General features: G+C 42.5%; 1 protein-coding gene across 2 annotated transcripts in view; it reads right to left on the reverse strand.

Annotated features, from left to right (window-relative positions):
- Positions 1-27774, reverse strand: part of arhgap10 (Rho GTPase activating protein 10) — a 279199-nt gene that overhangs the window by 114194 nt on the left and 137231 nt on the right. For both annotated transcript variants that reach the window (XM_070871493.1, XM_070871488.1), the window contains 4 exons: positions 14869-14979; positions 7622-7726; positions 3619-3748; positions 1285-1391 (listed from right to left, as the gene is read on the reverse strand). In XM_070871493.1, coding sequence (XP_070727594.1) covers positions 1285-1391; positions 3619-3748; positions 7622-7726; positions 14869-14979 — 453 coding nt within the window. The remainder of the gene's footprint in view (positions 1-1284; positions 1392-3618; positions 3749-7621; positions 7727-14868; positions 14980-27774) is intronic.

The raw sequence follows: 27774 nt of genomic DNA on the forward strand, positions 1-27774 counted from the left end.
AACCTGTAGAATTCTCTACCACAGAAAGTTGTTGAGGCCAATTCACTAAATATATTCAAAAAGGAGTTAGATGTAGTCCTTACTCCTAGGGGGATCAAGGGGTATGGCGAGAAAGCAGGAATGGGGTACTGAAGTTGCATGTTCAGCCATGAACTCATTGAATGGCGGTGGAGGCTCGAAGGGCCGAATGGCCTACTCCTGCACCTATTTTCTATGTTTCTATGTTTCTCTCTCAAGTCTAATTGATGCCAGAGGGCAAAATCTGGCCCTTTATTTCCCAACCCTGTATGCTTGCCTGCAACCAGTTTAATAATGGCACTGGCAAAAACTGAAGATGCACGTTGTGCAGGAGGAAACATTACATAATGAAGAGGCCTAAAATGGCCAGAAAAGCTTACCGTATCGGAGAATATGCCAAAGAGGTTCTCCTTCCCCTCAAAAATGTTTCTCAGGCTCCAATTGAAATAAGATCCTTAAGTGAGGTAGCCAAATAATTGTACTGCATTGCTGTGGAAGTACTAGTTTTTGTGGTGTCATTTTTGGCTGAATTTATACTCAAATAGAGATATTAATACTGCGAAGTGAAACATTTCATCCTCATTCATCAATCCTAGCTCTCTTAATTCCCTAAGCCTTTTGGTTAGAAAAAAAACAGGTTACTACAGGCCCGAGTAGAACCTATATTTACTGTGGACCCTGAAAAGATCAACCAGGTGCCTGATTTTCTGGTGTTTATCACCCAGTCACACTGGCATGTTAAACGCCTGGGAAATAAATGGGGGCGGTGGGGGAAGAGACACAATATCCTGGACACACTGGATTATATCGACAGTTTGATACCATGTGCAATTTAACCTACTTCTATAGGGATGCAAATATTTACTGACAAGAGGTCTGATGCAAGATGTAAAAAAGCTTTAGTGGGGTAAAATGAACTGCCACAATGGCACATGTCCTGGGGCTTTGTATGATGCCTGAATAGGGGACAACGTGTTTATCATCCATCTGCAGCATTTTTGTTGTGTGTGTTTGCAGTACATGGTGTCCCCGGGACGCATCAAGCTAAGCTGCACTCCAGCAATGTGTGGAGCAATGGAAAATAACTATCACAGCATTTACGAACAAGTTCACAATGCAGCATCTCAATCACCCTTCATAAACTTGAAGCCTTATTGCTGCAGTCCATTTTTGAGGCAACTGACTAAGAATATTAGAGGGTGCCTCTATTGTGTATATAAATATATATAAAAAAGATTTACAAATAATTTTAATTTAAATACTTACAATTTTCCCACCTGACCTCTGATCAAACTGCACCATGGTAAACTTCTTTGTCTCTTTTTTATAAGAGCAGTAATGTTTCACCCAACTTGAGCCAAAGGGACCCGTTCCTAGAACAGGCAAAGCATTCAGATGCGTTACACTATTCATCAAAAGATTTAGCACAGCACAATAATAAAGCAATTACCTTCAATTATTGAGTTAATACGCACTTTTAGAAATGTTTTTCATATTTATTTTGTGTTATGACAATTGAGTATTTTGAGATCACACTAAATTTGATTGTTTAAGAAGCCAACTGTATATGTGCCTGAAGGCACAAAGCACAATGCATATCAACTATTTGAAGAACAAATAGCAATAATTAAGAACGGTTTTCACTGAAAAACTCCTGTAATTTTTTTCCAGTAGTAAATCGATTAAAAAAAGCAATTTTTCCCTTTACCAAAAACCAGGTCGGGAGATGCATCACATCCAGGACATCAACGGCACTAAGGGCCCAAGTTTCAGATGTCCTCCCAGAAAGGCGCACTCAGAGAGACCTGCCTATTTTTTAAGAATAGAAAAAGCGCCTAAAGCGTACCTCGCGATTCTCTGAGTCCAGCAGGCCTGTTTCACAATCAACGCAGCGCAGCACAAGCAGCTGGGAGCGGAGCTACAGCCCTGGGCCAAAAAGAGTGCCGGCAGCTGCGCGCGTGCGCAATGGAGTCTGCGCGCATGCGCAGTAGCTCCTGGCCCCCAGATTCTGTGTTCGTGTGCTGCTGGCTGTGTGGGAGAGGCCCGAAGCATGCAGCCCCTAGCCCTGGCCAAATGGGCTCCTGGAGCAGCCAGAGTGCCAATTTGCAGCCCGAAGCACGCAGTCCCTAGCCCTGGCCGGTCTCCCGGTGCTCCTGAAAGGGTAGGTGAGGTAAGAACTTTTTATTTTTTATTTATTGATTTATTGAATGATTTTTTATTTTTTATTTATTGATTTATTTATCATTTATTATTGATGATGTTTCTTTATTTTTAAAATTGAAGTGTTTAATGCTTTGGAAAATCCCCGAAATTCCAACCTCCCCCATCTCTGGATACCTGTGTCTGATTTCTAAAGTCTCCGCAAGGTTTTTCCTGAGCGTACAGAAGAGGACACTTACTCTGTTCTAACTTAGTTTGGAGTAACTTTTCGCTGCCTAAACTTGCAAAACAGGCAGTAGTGGCTGGTAGCGCCCTCTTTTGAAAAAAAAACTGTACTAAAACGAAACTATACTAACTCACTTAAACTGGAGCAAACTAAATGCCGAGAATTGCGATTTCGAAGATACTCCATACTAAACTAGTTGCTCCAAAAAAATAGGAACAACTCGAGCCGAAACTTGGGCCCAATGTGTTGTACATGCAGTTCAGACATCACAGATGTGGTGCGTGTACACCTCGCTACCTGATTTTCAGAAGCAAATGAAACAAAGGCAGAGGAATTTGGATTTTATTTTAAAAAGGGGGCCTGACCCTGATGTTTAGGTACTACTGTGAGGATTATATTCTTCATACTGCTATAAATGTTTTATTGTTCATAGTTATGGATAGAGAGAGTAAGGACAGCATTATACTGACCAAGTTACCAGACTGGTGCCCCCTGAAAACTGAGGTCATCAATCAAAGGCATCAGTTACTAAAAGCAAAATTGCAACTGCTTCTTTGTACAAAATCTCCCAACAATTTTTATTATCCCACCTCCATAGCGGCAAGTAAGTGATTTGAGCTGCAACAATAACTGATTTTATTTAAAAGAAGCTATTTGAAGCTTTAAGTGACTGTGAGCCCCATAAAGGTGCCATCTGTAAATTAAGTAATTGTGGGTTGTTCTTTAGCTTGACTGGACTTATTTTTAAGTCCCTTGCTTGTTTTCTTGAATTTTAGAAATATTCAAACTAAAAATTGCTTTTTACTGACTTCCCCCCCCCCACCAAAATTTATCCAGATTTTTGTGGGTTCCAATACCCCCAATCATTTCCTTCTCTTTTTTTTACACTAAAAATAAACCTGTAAAAACATTTTTTTTAAGTTAGTTTTATTGATGATTTTATGATCCTTAAGACCAAAGTTTGCAAAAAGTCAAGATCTCTTGGCCAATAATACCTGTTCCAGCAAAATGCTGTTTCAATTTACGCTACTGTTGGCACTACCAAATTATTTCATCTGCTGAGCAAGATTAGTAACAGGGAAAACGTTCAGGGAATCTCCAGACATTTTTTTTTTTATACAGTTTTTACAAATGTTATTCAATTGAAAACTACATACATTAGATGAAATCTGCCATATAAAATGATTGCGAGCCATTTGAACAAATGTACATACTTTTCTCTTGTAGATAAAGATACCCCTCCGTAGTAAATGGGGTTGTTCTTGTGTGTTCATGAGGATTTTTCTTAATCTTGTTCATTAGTTCCTCCACTTCTGACCTTGCACCCTCAAATCGATTTCTTGCCTGTAAAACAGAATAATGTAAAGTAGTTATCTTGTCACTTAGTATTTGGACATGTAACATCAACATTAACTGGTCATTATCTCATTGCTGTTTGTGGCACATTGTTGTGAAAAAATTAGGTGTGATATTTCCAACATTACAACAGTGACTATGGCTTGAATCCTAATCTCCAAAAACTTGTAGGTTAGGATCGGGCGCGATGTGATAAATGTTAAGAATCTCAAACAAGACCCTAACATGCCTCCAACCCTCCCACGCCTGGGTTTAACAGAGGCGGGACAAGGGGCTGGCAGCCAGCCTGCACCCAGGGGCCAGGTTGACTATTAAAATATTTTAATGAGGCCAGTAGCCTGAGATTTAACCTGTTTTGCAGGCTTAACTCTGGTCGGAAGAGTTTCCCAGGCCTCGGGAAACCTGGCAGCTGAAGGGAGGAGAGTACAGATTCGGGGTGAAGGTAAGTGCCTTTACAGCACTGGTTGTGGGTCATGAGGAGCAGGAGTGCTTGCCCCCCGGGTCTGTTAAAACCATTACTCTCTTTCACCCTGGCCGTTCCCCCTGGTACGGCCCTCATCTTCGCTCCCTCAAGTCCAAGGGGCGCAGACTTGAACAGATGTGGCGGACAACTGGTTTAGCCTTTCACTGCCAGGTCTGGCTGGACCACATAAAGCATTATAGGGTTTTACTCTTGTCTGCCAAAACTGCTCGCTATTCCAGGATCATTCTGGAATGTAAAAAGAACCCCCGGCTATTGCTAACCATCTTCTTAAACCCCTCTCCCCTGTCTCCACCATACTCACCTCCAACAACAAGCTCATGGACTTCTTTGTCTCAAAGATTGAGACGATCCAATCAGCTGCCTCTGCCACTTCCCTTCCTTCCCTTAGCCCACCGGGCCAAACTTCCTGAGGTTCCCCCCTGTCCTAACCCTGAACTCGCATCTTTCTCCAGTTTCTCTCTGATCTCCCCTCTTGACGTCTCCACACTCATCTTGCCCATAAGACCTGCTTCTTGCTCCCTTGACCCTATTCCCGCTAAACTGCTAACCACCCAACTTCTTTTTCTGGCACCCATGATAGCTGACATTGTTAAGGGTTCTCTCTCCTCAAGGACAGTCCCTGTCCTACAAGTCTGACGTCATCACACCTCTCCTCAAATAAACAATCCTCGACCCCTCCGTCCTTGCTTACTACCACCCCATCTCCAACCTCACTTTCCTTTCCAAAGTCCTTGAACGTGTCGCTGCCTCACAAATTCGTGCCCATCTTTCCCAGAACTCCATGTTTCAATCCCTTCAATCTAGTTTCTGGTCCTGCCATAGTACCGAAACGGCTCTCATCAAAGTCACAAATGACATCCTTTATCACTGTGACAAAGGTAAACTATCCCTGCTCATCCTTCTTGACCTGTCTGAGCCTTTGGTACAGTTGACCACTCCATCCCCCTCCAACATTTCTCCACCATTGTCAGCTGGGTGGGACTGCACTCGCCTGGTTCCATTCTTATCTATCTAATCGTAGCCAGAAAATCATCTGCCATGGCTTCTCTTTCCACTCCCGCATCGTTACCTCCGGTGTCCCCCAAGGATCTATCCTTCGCCCCCTCCTATTTCTCATCTATATGCTGCCACTTGGTGACATCATCCGAAAACACGGCGTCAGTTTCCACATGTACGCTGATGACACCCAGCTCTACCTCATCACCTCCCTCGACCCTCCACAGACTCTAAATTGTCAGACTGCTTGTCTGACATCCAGTACTGGATGAGCAGAAATTTTCTCCAATTAAATATTGGGAAGACCAAAGCCATTGTCTTTGGTCCCGCCACAAATTGCGTTGCCTAGCTCCATCCACCTCCCTATCATCTGTCTGAGGCTGAACCAGACTGTTCACAAACTAGGTGTCGGCCATGAAATGAGCTTCAGGCCACATATCTGTGGCATAACTAAAACCGTCTATTTCCACCTCCGTAACATTGCCCGACTCCGCCCCTGCCTCAGCTCATCTGCTGCTGAAACCCTCATCCATGCCTTTGTTACCTCTAGACTTGACTAATCCAACGCACTGCTGGCTGGCCTCCTACATTCTACCCTACATAAACTTGAGGTCATCCAAAACTCGGCAGCCCATGTCCTAAATCGCACCAAGTCCCGTTCACCCATCACCCCTGTACTCGCTGACCTACATTGGCTCCCGGTTGATTTCAAAATTTTCATTCATGTTTAAAAATCTCTTCATGGCCTCGCCCCTCCCCATCTCTGTAACCTCCTTCAGCCTCACAACCCCCCCCCCACCCCAAAGATATCTGCGCTCCTCAAATTCTGCCCTCTTGAGCATCCCCGATTATAACTGCTCAACCATCGGTGACCGTGCCTTCAGCTGCTTGGGCACTAAGCTCTGGAACTCCTCGCTGCCTCTCTACCTCTCTTTCCTCCTTTAAGACGCTCCTTAAAACCTACCTCCTTGACCAAGCTTTTAGTCATTTGCCGTAATTTTTTCTTATCTGGCTCGGTGTCAAATTTATTTTTTTGTGTTATAGCACTCCTGTGGAGCGCCTTGGGATGTTTTACTGCTTTAAAGGAACTATACAAGAACATAAGAAATAGGAGTAGGAATAGGCCATTTGGCCCCTCGAGCTTGCTCCGCCATTCAATAAGATCATGGCTGATGTGATCTTGGCCTCAACTCCACATCCCTGCCCGCTCCCGATAACCCTTGACTCCCTTATCGTTCAAACAAGTTGTTGTTGATGTTGTTCTCTGGGAGATCTGATCATGATGAGGGTCTGATTCCCCACCCCACCCCATCCCTGGGTCGAGAATCGGACCCTCATCATGATCAGGTCTCCCCCCCCACCAACCCCGGGGTTGAGGATTGGACAACCCCGGGGTCGAGGATTGGACAACCCCTCCCCCCCCCGCCAAACACGCTTCTAGTAGCAGCAGCAGGCTCCCTACCTGCTCCTGCTCTGGAGTGCTTCCTGCCCAATTGGAAGTCAAGCCTGACAATCAGGCTGACTTTCGGGTAGGGAACCGACAGAAAAAGAAAAGGTGCTCACTGTGGAGTCAAAACACCACAGCATGTGGGGAAACACAAACTTCCAGGTTTCCCGACAGAATCCACCCCTGCTTACGCAACCCACCCGTCAAGATCGGGACCTATACATCAAGAGTACTTTGTTGACTACAAAGTGCTTTGAAACATTCTGAAATCATGAAAGGTGTTATAGAAATGCAAGTCCTTTATTTATTTATTTTCTATTTTCTTGAATAATCGAAAATTCAGTGAAGAGCTTTTTTCCAGACAAAATTAATTTGATGTTTCAGAATCTGGTTAGTGATTTATTACTGTTTGGACAGGAGATGGCAGTACCAGAGCTACTTGTAATACCAGTGTGTATATTTGGCTGCAGAAACTCAATGCTAAACTTTATACAAATCTGATTTTTTTTCAAATGGGATAATAAAACATCACAATCTGAATACTCTAGACGTTTGAGTGTGTTTAAAACTCAAGCATGCCTGTGCATCAAACCCAATCATATTGGTTGGGGTTTGTGAATAGGTCTCAACCAAATTTTTAGCTGGATGTGCACGGGGAAGAGCACAGAAATGGACTGGCATCATGTAACATCTTCTGCTATTGATTTTCTTCCCCCACTCCCCTCGTATGACAAAATAAAATTGCAGCCAGCCATGTGCAGGTCATTACCCAGATTTTAGCACCCAGAAACATGCAAAGTGGAACTGAAAACTCAACAAGAATCAAACCAGACACTATTTCTTGAAAACAGATACTGTACTCTAACATTGATCCAAAATGCAAGCACACTATGGAGACCAAGTTATACATAGCTCTCTGAAAAACAAAGCTTACATTTTGTATGTTGAGGTGCAGGTTAGTCTTGTAGTGATTAAAATCTTTGGCCAGCTCATAGCCCTGATGATAAAAGGTGAAAAGCATCTGAAAAAAAGACAACATCTGAAAGAGAAAACAAAGTTTACATTTTTACTGGATATACACATTTAGGAAGGAAAGGAAGGAGGGGAGGTGGAGTAGCTGTACGAGTTAAAAATAACATAATGGTGGTTAAAAAAAAGGATATAACAAGCAGTAAGATAGAGTTGGAATCCATATGGTTAAGTTAAAAGATAACAAGGGATCCATCACACGAATAGCCCAAATAGTGGAAGGGAATTGGAAGAAGAAATTTGTCGGCAATCCTATGAGGTAATTGGAAGGCATCGTATAATAAACATGGGAGATTTCAACTACTCCCAAATAAACTGCCAGACGGAAGTAGTGAAAGGAGAAAAGGGAAATCAAATTTTTACAGTTTATACAGGCCTCCTTTTTCACTCACTGTGCAAGAAGTCCAACAACAAAAAAATCACTGCTGGATCTTGTAATGGGTAATGAACCAGAACAAATAGGAGAAGTAAGAGTCGGAGAGCATCTTCGTAGTAATAATCACAACATAGTACGGTTCAAGTTCAGGATCAAGAGTGACATAGGGCTCAATTTTGGCCAGGAGTTGCTCCGTTTATTTGGGGAGTAACTTGGTTTTTCTGGCGAAACTTAAAAATCCCCATTTTCCCCAATGAATTTGCACCAGTGTAACTGAGTTAGTTATGATTTTGTTTGTTTCAGTTTTTTTTCTCAAAAGGGGGGCGTTACCAGTTCTGCCCATCTAGGCAACTTTGGCCAGCTAATAGTTACTCCAAATCTACTTAGGCCAGCGTATGTGGCCACTTCAGAAAACCCTTGTGGAGAGTTAAAGCAGGTAGGTACATCGGAGGCCATTCGGCCTGGGATAGGGGCGGGAAGCAGAGAGGACCTACCTGCACCTAAGCCACCAAGCCTTACAAACCACCAAACCTTGCAAACAAAAAGTAATAAGAATTTAATAAGAAATAAAAAATTGAAGTAAGTCCTACCTTCATCTTCAAACTTGGCCCGGGAAGGCAGCAGGCCAGCCGGTGCAGGAGACCACTCGGCCAGGGCTAGGGGCGGGCAGGAAGGAGAACTGATAGAAATCATCGGCAGGCAGGAGCACCATCAGTTCTCCTGCCTGCCCGCCCCTAGCCCTGGCCGAGTGGCTTCCCGGTGCGATCAATCTCTCAGAAATTACACCGGGAGACCACTCGGCCTGGGCTAGGGGCGAGGAGCAATTCAATCGGCCGGCATCGGGCCCCACAGAGCGGCTGCAGCAAGACACGGAGAGGCTGGGGGTGAGGAGCTACAGCGCACGCGCAGACACTCCACTGCATATGTGCAGACGTCCCGGCACAGTTTTTGCCGCAAAACGCTGGCTCCACCCCCGACTCGACTGGCCACGCTGCGCGACTACAGGGAAGAGGCCGGACAGCGGCCAAAGTGGGAAGGAAACTTTTCGGCACACTTCGGAACGGAGAAAAGCAGCGCAACTCTGGTAAGTGCGCCGAAAAACGGGCTGGGCCAAAATTGAGGCCATAAGTAGGACACAAAGATTAAGGTAATAGATTGTGGGGGTGGGGGGGGTGGAACAAATTATGAGGAACTGAGGGTGAAGGTAAAGAAGGTAAAGTAGGCAAAAATCTTGAAAAACAAAGACAGAGAAAATAGTGGGCAATCTTTAAATGGGTAATGAATAGAGTTCAAGAGGAATGTAGTCCACTAAAAGCAAAAAACAAGCAAACTAATTATGGGGCACCATGGATGACTAAAGAACTAAAGGAGAAATTGAAATTAAAGAAAAAGACATGCAAGAAGTACATAGAAGAGGAGGACAGAAGGGATACGAAGAACTTGAGAGAAGTTAAAAGAAATCATCAGGAAGGCAAAGAGAAATTACAAAATCAAATTATCAGGAATATAAAAAGAAATAATAAAGTGTTATTAAAGAGTTCAGAGACACATAACAAAAGGAAAATTAAAGTAGGGATAGGGCCACTAAAGGATAAGCAAGATAAATTCATAGGTAATGACAGAGAAACGGCAGAAATATTGAACAACTGCTCCGCCTCAGTTTTTACTGCAGAAGATAAACATAGAAAATAGGTGCAGGAGTAGGCCATTCGGCCCTTCGAGCCTGCAACGACATTCAATAAGATCATGGCTGATCATTCAACTTCAGTACCCCTTTCCTGCTTTCTCTCCTTACCCCTTGATCCCTTTGGCCATAAGGGCCATATCTAACTCCCTTTTGAATATATCTAACGAACTGGCCTCAACAACTTTCTGCAGCAGGAAATTCCACAGGTTAACAACTCTCTGAGTGAAGAAGTTTCTCCTTATCTCGGTCCTAACTAGCTTACCCCTTATTCTTAGACTGTGACCCCTGGTTCTGGAACTCCTCAGCAATGGGAACATTCTTCCTGCCTCTAACCTGTCCAATCCCGTCAGAATTTTATATGTTTCTATGAGATCCCCTCTCATTCTTCTAAACTCCAGTAGCTACAAGCCCAGTTGATCCAGTCTCTCCTCATATGTCAGTCTTGCTATCCCAGGAATCAATCTGGTGAACCTTCACTGCACTCCCTCAGGACTGGCAGGCAGCTAAAGCTGAGAAAAAGGAATAGAAAGATATCCTGAAAAATTGAGATAAGGTAAATGGAATGGGAGGAGACTTGTGTGGAGTATAAACACTAGCACAGACTAGTTGGGCCAAATTGCCTGTTTCTGTGCCATATGAGCCGCCGCACAGTTGGTGGCACTCTTGCCTGAGTTAGAAAGTTATGGTTTCAAGTCCTGCTCCAGAGACTTGAGCACACAAATCTAGGCTGAGACTCCAGTGCAGTGCTGAGGGAGTGCTGCACTGTCAGAGGTGTCCTCTTTTGGATGAGACATTAAACCGAGACCCCATCTACTCTCAAAGGTGGACGTAAAAGATCCCATGGCACAATTTCAAAGACGAACAGGGGAGTTATCGGCAGTAAGCTGGGTAATATTTATCCCTCATTCAACCTCACAAAAACAGATTATCTGGTCACCACATTGCTGTTTGTGGGAGCTTGCTGTGCACAAATTGGCTGCCACGTTTCCTACATTACAGTTGTGTCTACACTTTAAAAGTACTTCTTGGCTGTAAAGAGCCTTGGGACATCCGGAGGTCATGAAAAGTGCTATATAAATGCAAGTCTCTTTCTTTCTTTTATATTCTGTGTAATTCTATGTAAATTAAGCAAGAGGTTTTGAGGAAGTGGAGATTCTAAGATGACACAAATAAAAATTATCAACTCTAATTTAAGGTTGCATGTTATAACCTGCTAGGTTTGGGAAAACTTAGGGTGAAAGGCAGAGACAAACCTTAACCATGAGCTGTAATACTGAGTTAAAATTGTACTTGTTCTCAAAACCACAGCTGAGCGATAATGTTTTTAAAGGGGAAATAAGTCTCACTGCATGGTCACATCCATTGAAATCTACATAAGAAGATATCCACACATCATTTCGGTTACCCAATTGAGTGTTTAGGTTTTAATATGCCGAGTTAGAGACAGCCTTGAAACTGACATTTCTCCCACCATGGGGAATTCTAGGTCAAAAATCTACCTTTGTTAGATGCCGAGGATGTCATGGATAGCACGTTTAGTGAGCTGGTTACACCGCAGGTAAAGGTTACACAGGCAGATAGGGAATGGGTGACCATCAGGAAGAGCAAGGGAAGGAAGGTAGTGCAGGGGTCCCCTGCGTTCACCTCCCTCCAAAACAGATATACCGTTTTGGATACTGTTGAGGGAGGTGGCTCATCAGGGAAGGGAGCAGCAGCCAAGATCATAGCACCAGGTGTGACTCTGCTGCACAGGAGGGCAGGAAAAAGAGTGGGAGAGCTATAGTGATAGGGTATTCTATTGTAAGGGGAATAGATAGGCGTTTCTGCGGCCGCAAACGAGGCTCCAGGATGGTATGTTGCCTCCCTGGTGCAAGGGTCAAGGATGTCTTGGAGCGGCTGCAGGGCATTCTTGAGGGGGAGGGTGACCAGCCAACTGTCGTGGTGCATATAGGTAAAAAAACAGGATGAGGTCCTTCAAGCTGAATTTAGGGGGCGAGGAGTTAAATTAAAAAGGAGGACCTCAAAGGTAGTAATCTCACAATTGCTACTAGTGCCACGTGCTAGTCGGAGTAGAAATAGCAGGAAAGTTCAGATGAATACTTGGCTTCAGGAATGATGCAAGGGGGAGGGATTCAAATTCCTGGGACATTGGAACCGGTTTTGGGGGAGGTGGAACCAGGACAAACTGGATGGTCTGCACCTGGGCAGGACCGGAACCGATGACCTAGGCGGAGTGTTTGCTAGTTCTGTTGGGGAGGGTTTAAACTAATATGGCAGGGGGATGGGAATCTATGCAGGGAGGCAGAGGGAAGTAAAAAGGGGGCAGAAGCAAAAGGTAGGAAGAAGAAAAGTAAGAATGGTGGGCAGAGAAATCAAGGGCAAAAATCAAAAAGGGCCACATTACAACATAATTCTAAAAGGACAAAGAGTGCTAAAAAAACAAGCCTGAAGGCTCTGAGTCTCAATGCGAGCAGCATTTGTAATAAGGTGGATGAATTTACTGCGCAGAAAGCTGTTAACGGATATGATATATTTGGGATTACAGAGACATGGCTCCAGGGTGACCAAGGCTGGAAATTCAACATCCAGTGATATTCAATATTAAGGAAGGATAGACAGAAAGGAAAAGGAGATGGGGTAGCGTTACTGGTTAAAGAGGAGGTTAACGCAATAGTAAGGAAGGACATTAGCTTGGATGATGTGGAATCTATATGGGTAGAGCTGCGAAACACCAAAGGGCAGAAAACGTTAGTGGGAGTTGTGTACAGACCACCAAACAGTAGTAGTGAGGTTGGGGATGGCATCAAACAGGAAATTGGGGATGTGTGCAATAAAGGTACAGCAGTTATCATGGGTGACTTTAATCTACATATAGATGAGCTAATCAAGCTAATAGCATCTACATATAGATTGGGCTAACCAAACTGGTAGCAATACGGTGGAGGAAGATTTCCTGGAGTGTATAAGGGATGGTTTTCTCGACCAATATGTCGAGGAACCAACTAGAGAGCACGCCATCCTAGACTGGATCTTGTGTAATGAGAGAGGATTAATTAGCAATCTTGTTGTGCGAGGCCCCTCGGGGAAGAGTGACCATAATATGGTAGAATTCTTCATTAAGATGGAGAATTACATAATTAATTCAGAGACTAGGGTCCTGAACTTAAATAAAAGGTAACTTCGATGGTATGAGACGTGGATTGACTAGGATAGACTGGCGAATGATACTTAAAGGGTTGACGGTAGATAGGCAATGGCAGACATTTAAAAATCACATTGATGAACTACAATTGTACATCCCTGTCTGGCATAAAAATAAAACGGGGAAGGTGGCTAAACCATGGCTAACAAGGGAAATTAGGGATAGTGTTAAATCCAAGGAAGGGGCATATAAATTGGCTAGAAAAAGCAGCAAACCTGAGGACTGGGAGACATTTAGAATTCAGCAGAGGAGGACAAAGGGTTTAATTAGAAGGGTGTAAATAGAGTACAAGAGGAAGCTTGCTGGGAACATAAAAACTGACTGCAAAAGCTTCTATAGATATGTGAAGAGAAAAAGATTGGTGAAGACAAACGTAGGTCCCTTGCAGTCGAATTCAGGTGCATTAATAATGGGGAACAAAGAAATGGCAGACCAATTGAACAAATACTTTGGTTCGGTCTTCACGAAGGAAGACACAAATGACCTTCCAGATGTAGTAGGGGACCGAGGGTCTAGTGAGAAGGAGGAAGTGAAGGATATCCTTATCAGGTGGGAAATTGTGTTGGGGAAATTGATGGGATTGAAGGCCGATAAATCCCCGGGGCCTGATTGTCTGCACCCCAGAGTGCTTAAGGAGGTGGCCCTAGAAATAGTGGATGCATTGGTGATCATTTACCAACAGTCTATTGACTCTGGATCAGTTCCTATGGACTGGAGGGTAGCTAATGTAACACCACTTTTTAAAAAAGGAGGGAGAGAGAAAGTGGGTAATTATAGACCGGTTAGCCTGGCATCAGTTGTGGGGAAAATGTTGGAATCAATTATTAAGGATGAAATAGCAGCGCATTTGGAAAGCAGTGACAGGATCGGTCCAAGTCAGCATGGATTTGTGAAAGGGAAATCATGCTTGACAAATCTTCTGAAATTTTTTGAGGATGTAACTTGTAGAGTGGACAAGGGAGAACCAGTGGATGTGGTGTATTTGGACTTTCAAAAGGCCTTTGACAAGGTCCCACATAAGAGATTGGTGTGCAAAATCAAAGCACATGGTATTGGGGGTAGTGTACTGGTGTGGATAGAGAATTGGTTGGCAGACAGGAAGCAGAGAGTCGGGATAAACGGGTCCTTTTCGGAATGGCAGACAGTGACTAGTGGAGTGCCGCAGGGCTCAGTGCTGTGACCCCAGCTCTTTACAATATACATTAATGATTTGGATGAAGGAATTGAGTGTAATATCTCCAACTTTGCAGATGACACTAAACTGGGTGGCGGTGTAAGCTGTGAGGAGGATGGCCCTTCCCACACAGCCTGCAGAGCACACACTCAGATTCTGGGGACGAGGAGCTACTGCGCATGCGCGCACACTCTAGCGAGCATATGCAAAGGCCCCGGCACTGTTTTCAGCGCTGGGACCTGGCTCCGCCCCTGAATCCAGTTACCACGCTGCGCCACCATCGAGGAGAGGCTGGGGAGTGGCCAAACTCGGCCTGAAGATTTTTGGCGCCCAAATCGTTCTACAAAAGCGGCGCACCTCTGGTGAGTGCATCAGAAATATGTACTGGCCAAATTTGGGCCTCTCGGCAGGTCAGTGGGGCAGTAAGTGGGCAAGGCTCATCGCCCTCATGATCACTTTGTTAGTAGCTGCAATTATGCATCATTCAGTTCAGTAAAATGGAATCCCGCTTTGATCATAAATTGGAATTAGGATCAAATCAAAATGAATTTCCACACTGTGGTGGCCCATGTCGACAGTTTTAGGGAACAGGAAAAAGTTATTATGCTCTCAATTTCAGTGCAAACTCTTATGAATAAGTGGACAGTTACTTCCTGGGAAAAAGAGTAGAAAAATAATCTAAGTTTTCCTCTAAATTTGATTGTTTTACTTACAGGCTCCACAAACTCAAACTTCTTGCGTTCTTGAATTTCTTGCACCTTACACACATACTCCAGTGATAGTTCATAGTAGTGTTGCCGAATCTGCTCTAGTTGACAATCTGCCTAAAAAGGACAAAGATGTGATTTTATTTTAATGGAATTATAGAATGGAAAAGTTAAAAAAAAAATTTTAAATATCACATAAATGTTCGTTCAAACTGGAAATGCCTCTAGCTATACTTCCAAGTTCTGTATGTAACTTTTAAAAATGGTATTAATAGGCTGAGTTGAAAATTTATAAAGGAGTAATACTTATTCAGTAATTCAGAAACAATTGGGAACATAGAAAAAGGCCACTGTATCCCATGTGACTGGTCGCAATGTCTCTCAAATGTATTCCACGATGTGCATCATACCTTTCTATATGAAGTTTTTCACTGGATACTTGTGCAATCCTCTCCTGAATTTATTGATGCAATCAACCCCCACTGCCTCCCTTGGCAGTCTATTCCATATCTTCATCACCCACTAAATCTAACTATGTTTTCACTCTTCCTTTTCTAAGTTTCAGACCATGCTCTCATCATAACATCTGTGGCTGGTTAAACATTTTCATGTTTGTCTTTATCTATGACATTAATAATCTTGAATATTTCAGTAAGACCAATCTGAACCATCACTTCTCCAGTGGAAATATTCCCAGCTTTTGCAGCCACTTCTCATAACTCAGGTGACTAATCCCAGGTATTGGTTGTCCTTTTAAAAATATTCTCCAATGCCTGGATGGCTTTCTCATAATATGCTGATCATAAGTGTATGCACTACCCTATTGGGGGGTGGGAGGGGGGCGGGGAAGAGGGGAGGCACACTAGCACTCCATACAAGCTCAATCAATGCCCGATATGTGTGCTCTGACCCTTTGACTATATAGCCCAAGATGAATCAAAACATTAGTCACTATATAGAATATACTTGTGGATCACTTAATTTGGCACTGTTAACAATAAGCAACAATCACCCTCTCACTAGGATCTTAGACGCATAAACTATAACTGGAAGATTTCAATCTACGATTCTTAGCATTGGTAAAACCATTCTACAATTTGGAATTGAAAATAATTCTACCACAAACTCACCATCTGTCAAGAGTGTTTTCAGTAACACAAAGGATCAAGAGAACAAACTCCCATTTTTCAGTTTTTCAATCTGCTTGTTCCCTCAAATAGGATTCAATACAATTGGCATTAATATTTATATGCACCAGTGATGTTTGTTCGCTAGTTATGCAACTTCATCACGGATACTTTCCCAAAATCCTTCAGTCATTGTGCACTTACTTGTATTTATTATTATTAGGAACCTCTGGTGTCCAAATTGAGCGATTTGAAAAATTAATCCAAAGCAGCCAGTTCAATTTTGGAATTTAATTAACATGATCAATCGGTGACTAACTGAACAAATGTTTTATTTCCGCTTCATTCACACAACTACAGATGGCTCGCGATAGAAGATGTAAAAAACTGCCCTGCAAACAGATGAGCCCAACTAAGAGTGGGAATGTTTCCAGGCATCTGCTAATCATCAATACCACATCCATTTCAATATTTCAGCATTAATCAGAATATCATTCTGTATAAATTATATAGGTGTCAGCCATTACTCAGTGGGTAGCACTCTCATCCGAGTCAGAAGGTTATGGATTCAAGACCCACTCCAGAGACTTGAGCACAAAATCTAGGCTGACATTCCAGTGCAGCACTGATGGAATGCTGCACTGTCGGATGCACCGTCTTTTGGATCAGACGGTGGACCAGAGGTCCCATCTGCTCTCTCAGGTGGACGCAAAAGATCCCATGGCACTATTGCGAAGAGGAGCAGGGGAGTTCTCCCTAGTGTTCTGGCCAATATTTAACCCACAACCATCATCACTAAAATAGATTATCTGGTCATTGTCACATTGATGTTTGTGAGACCTTTCTGTACACAAATTGGCTGCCACATTTCCTACATTACAACAGGGTCTGGACTTCAAAAGTACATAATTGGCTGTAAAGCACTTTGGGGCATCCTGAAGTCGTGCATATAAATGCAAGTTATTTCTTTATTTAAAGATTTTGATCAACAATGGATGGTTTTGATAGTTTAGCTTTGCTGCAAAGCCCACATGCAACTTTCACTTGTAGTTTATTCAACTAGAGCCAAGAGGTTTTGGATGGAGTCTAGACCTTAATTTCCCTAACTCAAGTTGTTCCTACAAATGTAAGTAATACTTTAAAACATGTACAACTGTCAATCAATTTGAATTGTTAGCAACTATAGAAAATGATATACAACAAACTATACAAGTTAATTCAATCCTGCTTTGGTTTGAGGGTTATCCAATTACAACAGATAAAGGAATATCTGGAATGTATGTATTTAATTAATTATGCGGCCACAAAAATCATACAACAGTTACAATGACAAGCATGTGCTGCCATCTTTATAGTAAAGTACCACTAATGCCACAAATAAAATGCTCACTAAAATTAAATTATAGATCAGATAGCATCTTCGGTAAGTGGATGTGATCTCAATTTTTTGGTGGGTGTCAGGGAGATATTTGAAAAATATTTAAAGATGGAATCTGAAAAGGAAAGTTAAAAATTGTTGATACCAATTTCTTTGTTTTGTTTCAACAATTTGTTGATTGGATATTTTTGGTATACATGACAAACGTCAATGATATTATCACAGGAATCACTTGAAGGAGTTACTGAAGCAGGCCGGGTGAGATAACGAATTAACAACCAATAATCTAAAGCACTTCTGAATCAACAGCACTTTGATTTTACCTCAGTAACTATTCCAAACTTTCCCATGATGTCATCAGCACTTATTGTTCAAACTAAAACATTCTTCAAAAGAACAAAACAAAAGAACCTTTAAATTAATCAGTTCATTGAAACGGTTTAATTTAACAATTTTAAGCTGTTGGTGCTGTATTTTTCAGAGGTATGACTGCCCAGCATTGCCTCTCCACCTCCCTCTCTTGCTTTAAGACCCTCCCTTAAATCCCACCTCTTTGCCCAAGTTTTTGGCCACTTTTCCTCTGTCTCAGAATCCACTTTTCCCCCCCCCCATGCTTCCATTAAGTGCCATGCGACATTTTTGTACATTTTAAAGGCATTACACAAACGCAAGTTGTTGTCGACCGTTGAACCATTTTAATGTAAAATCATAATTTACTACATCATGTAAAATCAGCGTGCAAGCAGACTCAGAGGTGCGGGCAGTACCTCTTAAAAGAGACATACACATCTTTCAGGTAAGGCTGCAATTAAGCTTTTGCACTTGATTTTTATTTTTGTTTTATTGAAGTTGTGGCTTGCTGCAATACATGTTAAAAGTGTGTTTTTTTGAAAGTGTGTAGGGTGTACTGCTGGAAGCTTGCAAGGCCTCGGATGGTAAAGGAAGGGCTCCGAAAAGACAGAAAATGCTGCAAATACTCAATAGGTCAGACAACATCGGTGGAGACAGAAAAAATGAGTTCACATCTCAGGTCGAGATGCTGCCTGACCTGCTGAGTACTTCCAGCATTTTATGCCAGATTTATAGCATCCTTTCAGAGGGAAGAGGAAGACGCAGAAGAGGAAGAAGCCGAAGGAAGAGTGGCGTCACTACAATTTTCGGACCTTTTACATCCCTACCATCCCCCTCTCTGGCTACTGTCTCAAGCTGAACTAGAATGTTCGTAATTTCAATGTCCTATTTGCCCCTAACCCAGATAGCCCTTTTCTGGCCAGGTGATCCGAGATGGAATTATCCAAGTCATTAATATAGATTGTAAATAGTTGAGGCCAACCGGAAAATGACCCATTTATCCCGACTCTCTGTTTTCTAGCCAATCCTCTATCCATGCTAATATATTATCCCTAACCCCTAATCTTGTGCAATAACCTTTTATGTGGCACCTTATCGAATGCCTTCTGGAAATCCAAATACGCCACATCCACTGGTTCCCCCTTATCCACCCTGCTCATTACATTCTCAAAGAACTCCAGCAAATTTGTCAAACATGATTTCCCTTTCATAAAACCATGCTAACTCTGCTTGATTGAATTATGCTTTTCCAAATGTCCCGCTACTGCTTCCTTAATAATGGTCTCCAGCATTTTCCCAACGATGGATGTTAGCTAACTGGTCTATAGTTTCCTGCTTTTTGTCTGCCTCCTTTTTTTAAATAACCGTGTTACATTTGCGGTTTTCCATTCCGCTGAGACCGCCCCAGAATCCAGCAAATTTTGGTAGAAACATAGAAACATAGAAAATAGGTGCAGGAGTAGGCCATTCGGCCCTTCGATTACAACCAATGCATCCACTATCTCTACAGCCACTTCTCTTAAGACCCTAGGATGTAAGCCATCAGGTCCAGGGGTCTTGTCCGCCTTTAGTCCCATTATTTTACCGAGTACTACTTCATTAGTGATAGTGATTGTTCCTCCCTCCCTATAGCCCAATGATCATCCACTATTGGGATGGTTTAGTGTCTTCTTCCGTGAAGACCGATACAAAATATTTGTTCCATGTCTCTGCCATTTTCCTGTTCTCCATTATTAATTCCCCAGTCTCATCTTCCAGGGGACCAACATTTACTTTAGCCACTCTTTTCCTTTTTATGTACCTATAGAAACTCTTACTATGTGTTTTTATATTTCGGGCTAGTTTACTTTCATAATCTATCTTCCCACTCTATCATTTTTTTTAGTCGTTCTTGGCTGGCTTTTAAAAGTTTCCCAATCCTCTGGCCTCCTAGTAGTCTTGGCCACATTGTATGCCCTTGTTTTCAATTTGATACCATCCCTTATTTAGCCACGGATGGTTATCCCTTCTCTTACGTCTTTCCTTCTCAGTGGGATATATATTTTTTTTGAGTTATGAAATATCTCCTTAAATGTCTACCACTGCTCATCAACTGTCCCACACTTTAATCTATTTTCCCAGTCCACTTTAGCCAACTCTGTCCTCATACCTTTGTAGTCTCCTTTATTTAAGCTTAGGACACTGGTTTGAGAACCAAATTTCTCACCCTCCAACTTAATTTGAAATTCAACCATGTTATGGTCACTCATTCCGGGAAGATCCTTTACTAGGAGATCATTTATAAGTCCTGTCTCATTACACAGTACTAGATCTAAGATAGCCTGCTCCCTGATTGGTTCTGCAACGTACGGTTCAAGGAAACTATATCAGATACACTCTGAACTCTTCCTCAAGGCTACCCTGGCCAATTTGCTTGGTCCAATTAATATGAAGATTAAAATCACCCATGATTATTGTCGTTCCTTTAGTTCTTGATTAATACTCCGTCCAACAGTGTAGCTACTGTTAGGGGGCCGATAGACTACGCTCACCAGCGACTTTTTCCCTTTATTATTCCTTATCTCCACCCAAACTAATTCAACATCTTGATCCTCTAAGCCAATATCGTTTCTCATTACACACTGATCAAATCCTTTTATTATCAGTGCAACCCCACCTCCTTTTCCTTTCTGTCTGTCCTTCCGAATTGTCAAATACCCCTGAATATTTAGTTCCCAGTCCTGGTCACCTTGCAACCACGTCTCTGTAATGATGATCAGATCATACCCATTTGTATCTATTTGTGCCGTCAACTCATCTATTTTGTTACGAATGCTACCTACATTCAGATAAAGAGCTTTTAAATTTGTTTTTTTACCATTTTTTCCTGCTTTGACCCCACTTTCTGATTCACCTTTATGTTTATACACTGTCCCTTCGTGGCACGCTCTGGTTTTTATTTTCCCGAGTGCTATCCTGATCTATTGCCTTCTCCTTGTTCTTTGACTTTTTAAATTTTCGTTCACCTGAATCCTCCCCCCCACTAATTAGTTTAAAGCCCTCTCTACAGACCTAGTTAATTAATTCGCCAGGACCCTAGTCCCAACACGGTCTAAGTGGAGCCCGTCCCAACAAAACAGCTCCCTCTTACCCTAGTACTGGTGCCAGTATCCCACGAACCAAAATCCATTTCTCCCACACCAGTCTTTGAGCCACGTGTTTAACTCTCTGATCTCATTTAACCCATGCAAATTTGCTCGTGGCTCGGGTAGTAATCCAGAGATTATTACCTTTGTGGCTCTGTACAGCACAGGAGGCCATTCGGCCCATTGAGTCTGCACTGGCTCTTTTGTAGAGCTATCCAGTTAGTCCCACTCCCCTGCTCTTTCCCCACATCGCTGCAATTTTTCCTTCAAGTATTTATCCAATTTCCTTTTGAAAGCTACTATTAAGCTCTCATTGAAACATAATCTTCTTATCGGGCTTGACAGGGTTGACACTGAGTTTCCTCTGACTGGAGAGTCTAGAACTAGGGGTCATAGTCTCAGGACTGAGATGAGGAGAAATGTCTTCACTCAGGGAATTGTGAATCTTTGGAACTCTCGACCCCAGAAGGCTGTGGATGGTCAGCCTTTGAGTATATTCAAGACTGAGTTTGATAGATTTTGGATACTAAGAGAATCAATGTGGATAGGGCGGGAAAGTGGAAATGAGGTCAAAGATCAGCCATGATCTTACGGAGTGGCAGAGCAGACTCGAGGGGCCATATGGCTTACTCCTGCTCCTATTTCTTACGTTATGTTCAATTGATGGTGGTTCCACCAAACTAGACAATGTAGACAAAGTGTTAGAGGAGGATGGTGTGACCAACCATGTCAAAAGCTGCAGAGAGGTCATAGAATCATAGAAATAAACAGCACAGAAGGAGGTCGTTTGACCCATCTTGTCTGTGCTGGCTGAAAAAGAATTATCCAGCCTAATCCCACTTTTCAGCTCTTGGTCCGTACTCTTGTAGGTTGCGGCACCTATTTTTAAAATGTGATGAGCGTTTCTGTCTCTACCACCCTTTCAGGTAGTGAGTTCCAGACCCCCAGCACCCTCTGGGTGAAAAAAGTTCTCAACTCCCCTCTAATCCTTCTACCAATAACTTCAAATCTATGCCCCTGGTTACTGAGCTCTCTGCTAGGGAAAATAGGTCCTTCCTATCCACTCTATCTAGACTCCAAATAATGTTATACACCTCTCTAGTGCAATCACATCTTTCCTGTAATGTGGTGACCAGAAGTGTACTCTAGCTGTGGTCGAACTAGTGTTTTATACATTTCTAGCATTACCTCCCTGCTCTTATATTCTGTGCTTCGGCCAATAAAGAAAAGTATTCTGTATGCCTTCTTAACCACCTTATCTTCCTGTCAGGAATCTGTGGACATGCATGCCAAGCTCCCTCGGTTCCTCTATCATTTGTGATTTTGGTTAGGCCATTTCAATGCTGAGGAAGGGGTAGAAATCTCATTGGAAAGGTTCAAACAGCAAGTTTTGGGAAAGATAGACACCATTCTCTTTACCTATATCCTCTATTTTCATAACATCGGGGGATCTTTATGATGTTTAGGGGATGGGTGTGTGTTCGTCGATGACGGGGAGGTGTGGCAGGTTGATGTTTATGGTGAAGTCGGTTTGTTTTCTCTCTCGGGACTGATGAACCCACGGTTTTGTTACTATTGTATGTTTTAATTTCAGACTTGCTACAGTTGTAGCTTGCCTTCCCCCCCATCTCCCCCAGCCCCACTTTCTTCATTCTTTTCTCCTTTATTTGTGTGGTCATCTTCCAGCTCTCTTCACCTCTTTTAGATCATCTAAGTTTGTACTGAAGTTTGCAGATCATTCCATTCATTAACTCCCTCTTTGTGATTGGTATATCTCATTGGTTTTTTCGGTCTCACTTGGCCCCTTTTTTGCAAAACTTTACTAATATGTCTGATTATCTAATACTCTTCAGTTCTGAAGAGTACACATCTGAAACATCATAACCTATCTTTTCTCACAGATGCTAACTGACAAGTATTTCTAGCCTTACCTGTTTTTATTTCAAGCTACTAACATTTTCAGTTTTTTCGTATTATTTGTTCTTCAAAAAAACTTTACCTGTGAATACCGCACTTTACCTGTATAACAAACTCAAATAATTGACAACATTTTAAAAAAATTTTCACCATGTATTCCCAGTTACACTGGCCTGTGAAATTTCAGAGTTAATCATGAGTTTCTCATATACATGTACAATTTTCAAGGCAATATATTTAGACATTTGAGGATTATTAAATCACCTTAATAGATTCTGACCCGAGTAAATAACATTGCGTAATCCTTTGTGCAAAATTACATAGAAGTACAGAATTATTCCCTTCATCTGTGCTGAAGAATTTGGGCTGCATATACTTCTTTCTTATCAACGGTTTCGTAGAATTAAAATAACCAATTTATGAAAAGGAAAATTCATTACACAGAGCAGAATGACTTCAAAGCAAGTATCACAGAATCATAAAATGGTTACAGCACAGAAGGGGCCATTCGGCCCATGTCAACTCTCAGCTAGACCCACTTCCCTGCCCTTTCCCCGTAGCCCTACAAATTTTCCTTTCCCCGTAGCCCTCAAAATGTTTTCCTTCCAATAGTTATCCAACTCCCTTTTGAAAGATAAAATTGAGTCTGTCTCCACCACCCTTTCAGGCAGTGCATTCCGGATCTTAACCACTCGCTGCGCAAAAACGATTTTTCTTACATCGCCTTTGGTTCTTTTGCCAATCACCTTAAATTGTGTCCTCTGGTTCTCCTGCCAATGGGTTCAGTTTCTCTTCGTCTATCCTGTCCAGACCCCTCATGATTTTGAACACCTCTATCAAATCATCTCTCAATCTTCTCTGCTCCAAGGAAAACAACTCCAGCTTCTCCAGTCTATCTACGTAACTGAAATCTTTCATTCCTGGAATCATTCTCGTAAATCTTTTCTGCACCTTCTCCAAAGCCTTCACATCCTTCCTAAATTGGACATAATACTCCAATTGGGGCCGAAACGGTCTTTTATAAAGGTTCATCATAATTTCCACACTTTTGTACTCTATACCTCTATTTATGAAGCCCAGAATCCCGTAAGCTATTTTAACACTTTCTCAGCTTGCCCTATCTTCAATGATTTATGCACACATACCCCCAGGTCTCTTTGTTCATGCACCCCCGTTAGGATTGCATCATTTCGTTTATATGTCCTCTCCTCATTCTTTCTACCAAAATGCATCACTTCACACTTTTCTGCATTAAACTTCATCTGCTACGTGTTCGCCCATTTCACCTGTCTATGTCTTCATGAAGTCTATCATACTCGTCCTCACTGTTCACTATACTTCCAAGTTTTGTCATCTGCAAATTTTGAAATTGTGCCCTGTACACCTACGTCCAAGTCATTAATATATATCAAGAAAAGAAGTGGTCCTCGAACCGACCCCTGGGGAACACCACTGTATACCTTCCTCCGGTCCGAAAAAGAATCGTTTGCAGATGACACTAAGCTGGGTGGCGGTTTGAGTTGTGAGGAGGAAGCTAAGAGGCTGCAGGGTGACTTGGACAGGTTAGGAAAGTGGACAAATGCATGGCAGATGCAGTATAATGTGGATAAATGTGAGGTTATCCACTTTGGTGACAAAAACACAAAGGCAGAATATTATCTGAATGGCAGCAGATTAGAAAAAGGGGAGGTGCAACGAGACCTGGGTGTCATGGTTCATCAGTCATTGGAAGTTGGCATGCAGGTACAGCAGCGGTGAAAGGCAAATGGCATGTTGGCCTTCATAGCTAGGGGATTTGAGTATAGGAGCAGGGAGGTCTTACTGCAGTTGTACAGGGTCTTGGTGAGGCCTTACCTGAAATATTGTGTTCAGTTTTGGTTTCCTAATCTGAGGAAGGACGTTCTTGCTATTGAGGGAGTGCAGTGAAGGTTCACCAGACTGATTCCAGGGATGGCTGGACTGACATATGATGAGAGACTGGATCAAATGGGCCTTTATACACTGGAGTTTAGAAGGATGAGAGGGCACCTCATAGAAATGTATAAGATTCTGATGGGACGGGACAGGTTAGATGCGGGAAGAATGTTCCCGATGTTGGGGAGGTCCAGAACCAGGGGACACAGTCTTAGGATAAGGGATAGGCCATTTAGGACTGAGATGAGGAGAAACTTCTTCACTCAGAGAGTTGTTAATCTGTGGAATTCCCTGCCGCAGAGAGTCGTTGATGCCAGTTCATTGGATATATTCAAGAGGGAGTTAGATGTGGCCCTTACGGCTAAAGGGATCAAGGGGTATGGAGAGAAAGTGGGAAAGGGGTACTGAGGTGAATGATCAGCCATGATCATATTGAATGGTGGTGCAGGCTCGAAGGGCCGAATGGCCTACTCCTGCACCTATTTTCTATGTTTCTATGCTCACCACAACTCTCAGTTTCCTGTCATTTAGCTAATTTCGTATCCAAGCTGCCGCTGTCCCTTTTATTCCATGGACTTCAACTTTGCTGGCAAGCCTATTATGTGGCACTTTGTCGAACGCCTTTTGCAAATCCATGTACACCACATCAACCACATTACCCTCATCAACTCTCTCTGTTACCTCTTCAAATCTGTATTCGCTTTCTTTAATTAATCCACCCCTATCCAAGTGACTGTTAGTAATCAGGGACAAAATTGTTTTTAAAAGCTTCCCCACTACTGAGCTTAAACTGACTGGCCTGCAGTTTTATCTTTACTCCCTTTTTTGAACAATGGTGTAACATTTGCAATTCTCCAGTTCTCTGGCATCACTCCCGCATCTATGGAGGATTGGAATATTATGGCCAGTACCTCCGCGATTTCCGCCCTCAATTCCCTCAGCATCCTAGGATGCATCCTATCCACTCCTGGTGATTTATCTACTTTAAGTACAGCCAGCCTTTCTAATACCTTTTCCTTATCAATTTTTATCCTATCAAGTGTCTCCATCGCCTCCTCCTTCACTATGTCTATGGCAGCATCCACCTCCTTGGTGAAAACAGATGCAAAGTACTCATTTAGTACCTCAGCCATACCCTCTGCCTCTATGCGTAGGTCTCCTTTTTGGTCCCTAATCGGCTCCACCCCTCCTCTTGACTATTTATATGTTTATAGAATACTTTGGGATTACGTTTTATGTTGGCTGCCATTCTATGCTCATACACTCCTTTGCCGCTCTTATTTTCTTTTTCACTTCTCCTCTGACCTTTCTATATATATATATAGCCCGATTCTCAGATGTATTAGAGTAAAAATGTTTAACTGGGGAAAGGCCAATTTCAGTGGGATGATAATGGATCTGGCCCGGGTAAACTGGAATCAAAGATAGGCACGCAAATCGGTAATGGAACAATAGGCTGCCTTTAAAAAGAAAAGACTTGGATTTATATAGTGACTTCACGACCAACGGATGACCACCGGAGTCTCAAAGCGCTTTACAGCATGACGTACTTTTGGAGTCTAGTCACTGTTGTAATGTAGGAAACGCGGCAGCAAATTTGTGCACAAGTAAGCTCCCACAAACAGCAATGTAATAATGACCAGATAATCTGTTTGTGTTATGTTGATTGAGGGATAAATATTGGCCAGGACACCGGGGATATCTCCCCTGCTCTTCATCGAAATAGTGCCATGGGATCTTTTACGTCCACTTGAGAGAGCAGACAGAGCTTCAGTTTAACATCTCGTCAGCCTAGATTTTATGTGCTCAAGTCCCTGGAGTGGTACTTGAAACCGCTACCTTCTGATTCAGAGGCGAGAGTGAGACCCACTGAACCACAGCTGACACTGGATATAGAGGAAATAGTTTGGGTACAGTCGAGGTACATTCCCATGAGGGGGAAAGCTAGGACAACTAAAGTCAGAGCTCCCTGGATGACGAAACAGATAGAGAATATGATGAAGTACAATACACTAAAATAACAATCTCATTGTTGGCTTGTAAGTGAGCCAAGGTGTAATGAGTTTTCTTTAAGACTAAGTTAATTGAACAATTTCCATTTTCAAAGCACGTAGAGCAAGGTTTGATGGGGGAGATTGCGTGAAGAAAGACCAAAGTAAATGAAATACAGAAAAACCATTATGATCATAGCACCTATAAGACCATGTACAATTTGCACTACTGTGCTGGAAATCTCAGCGGGTCAGGCAGCATCTGTAGATAGAAACAGAGTTAACGTTTCAGGTTGATGGCCAATTCTGACGAAGGGTCGTCGACCCGAAACGTTAACTCTGTTTCTCTCCACAGATGCTGCATGATCCGCCAACATTTCCAGCAATTTTTTATTTCAGATTCTAGTATCCGCAGTATTTTGCTTTTGCACTATATTATTCCAAAATCATCTAATCTCTTGAGGGATGTGAAAATACAGCTGTATTTCTTGTCCCTGCAACCCAAACACATCGATCTGATTATGGAACTAAGAAGGTGATTCCAAAGTGTCCAATTTTCAAAAATCAGAATGTATACCCCACCACGTCAAATGATTTACAAATATCAAGAGAAAGGAATCCCTCCCCCCCTACAGTACTTTTCCATGAGGAGGGAAAAGGTGATCAAAGTCAGAAAAGTATTTGGTTGACAAATTCAAGCAGAATCAGTACAACGCAGTGGCAGAAACGAGATCGCCTTCCTTCGGCAGGTAGTTGTGCATCACAGCAATAACGGGAACAGTGGTCTGCTTTAAGATAACAGCACTGCAACTGTATTTTCACTCCTTATCCTGATGGGATCTCTACACAAGAATTAACTCTGACACCTCAGGACAAATACTCAAGGTTTTCTCATAGCTAAACCAATCTTTTTCTCATAGCTATATGTGAAGCACAGTGAAATAACCTTGAAACCAGTGACCTCGGGGACTAGAAATATATTTCAAGAAACACATGAATGCCAAGAAAAACAAAACCAATGTTGGAATAAATTGGGCAAATAGAATTTTAACCATGTCTCATTTCCTTTACAGCAAAACATTCTGCCAAGATTTTGTACGTTTGTATAA

This window comes from Pristiophorus japonicus, chromosome 2 (genome assembly GCF_044704955.1).
Source record: "Pristiophorus japonicus isolate sPriJap1 chromosome 2, sPriJap1.hap1, whole genome shotgun sequence".
Taxonomy (NCBI): Eukaryota; Metazoa; Chordata; class Chondrichthyes; family Pristiophoridae; genus Pristiophorus; species Pristiophorus japonicus.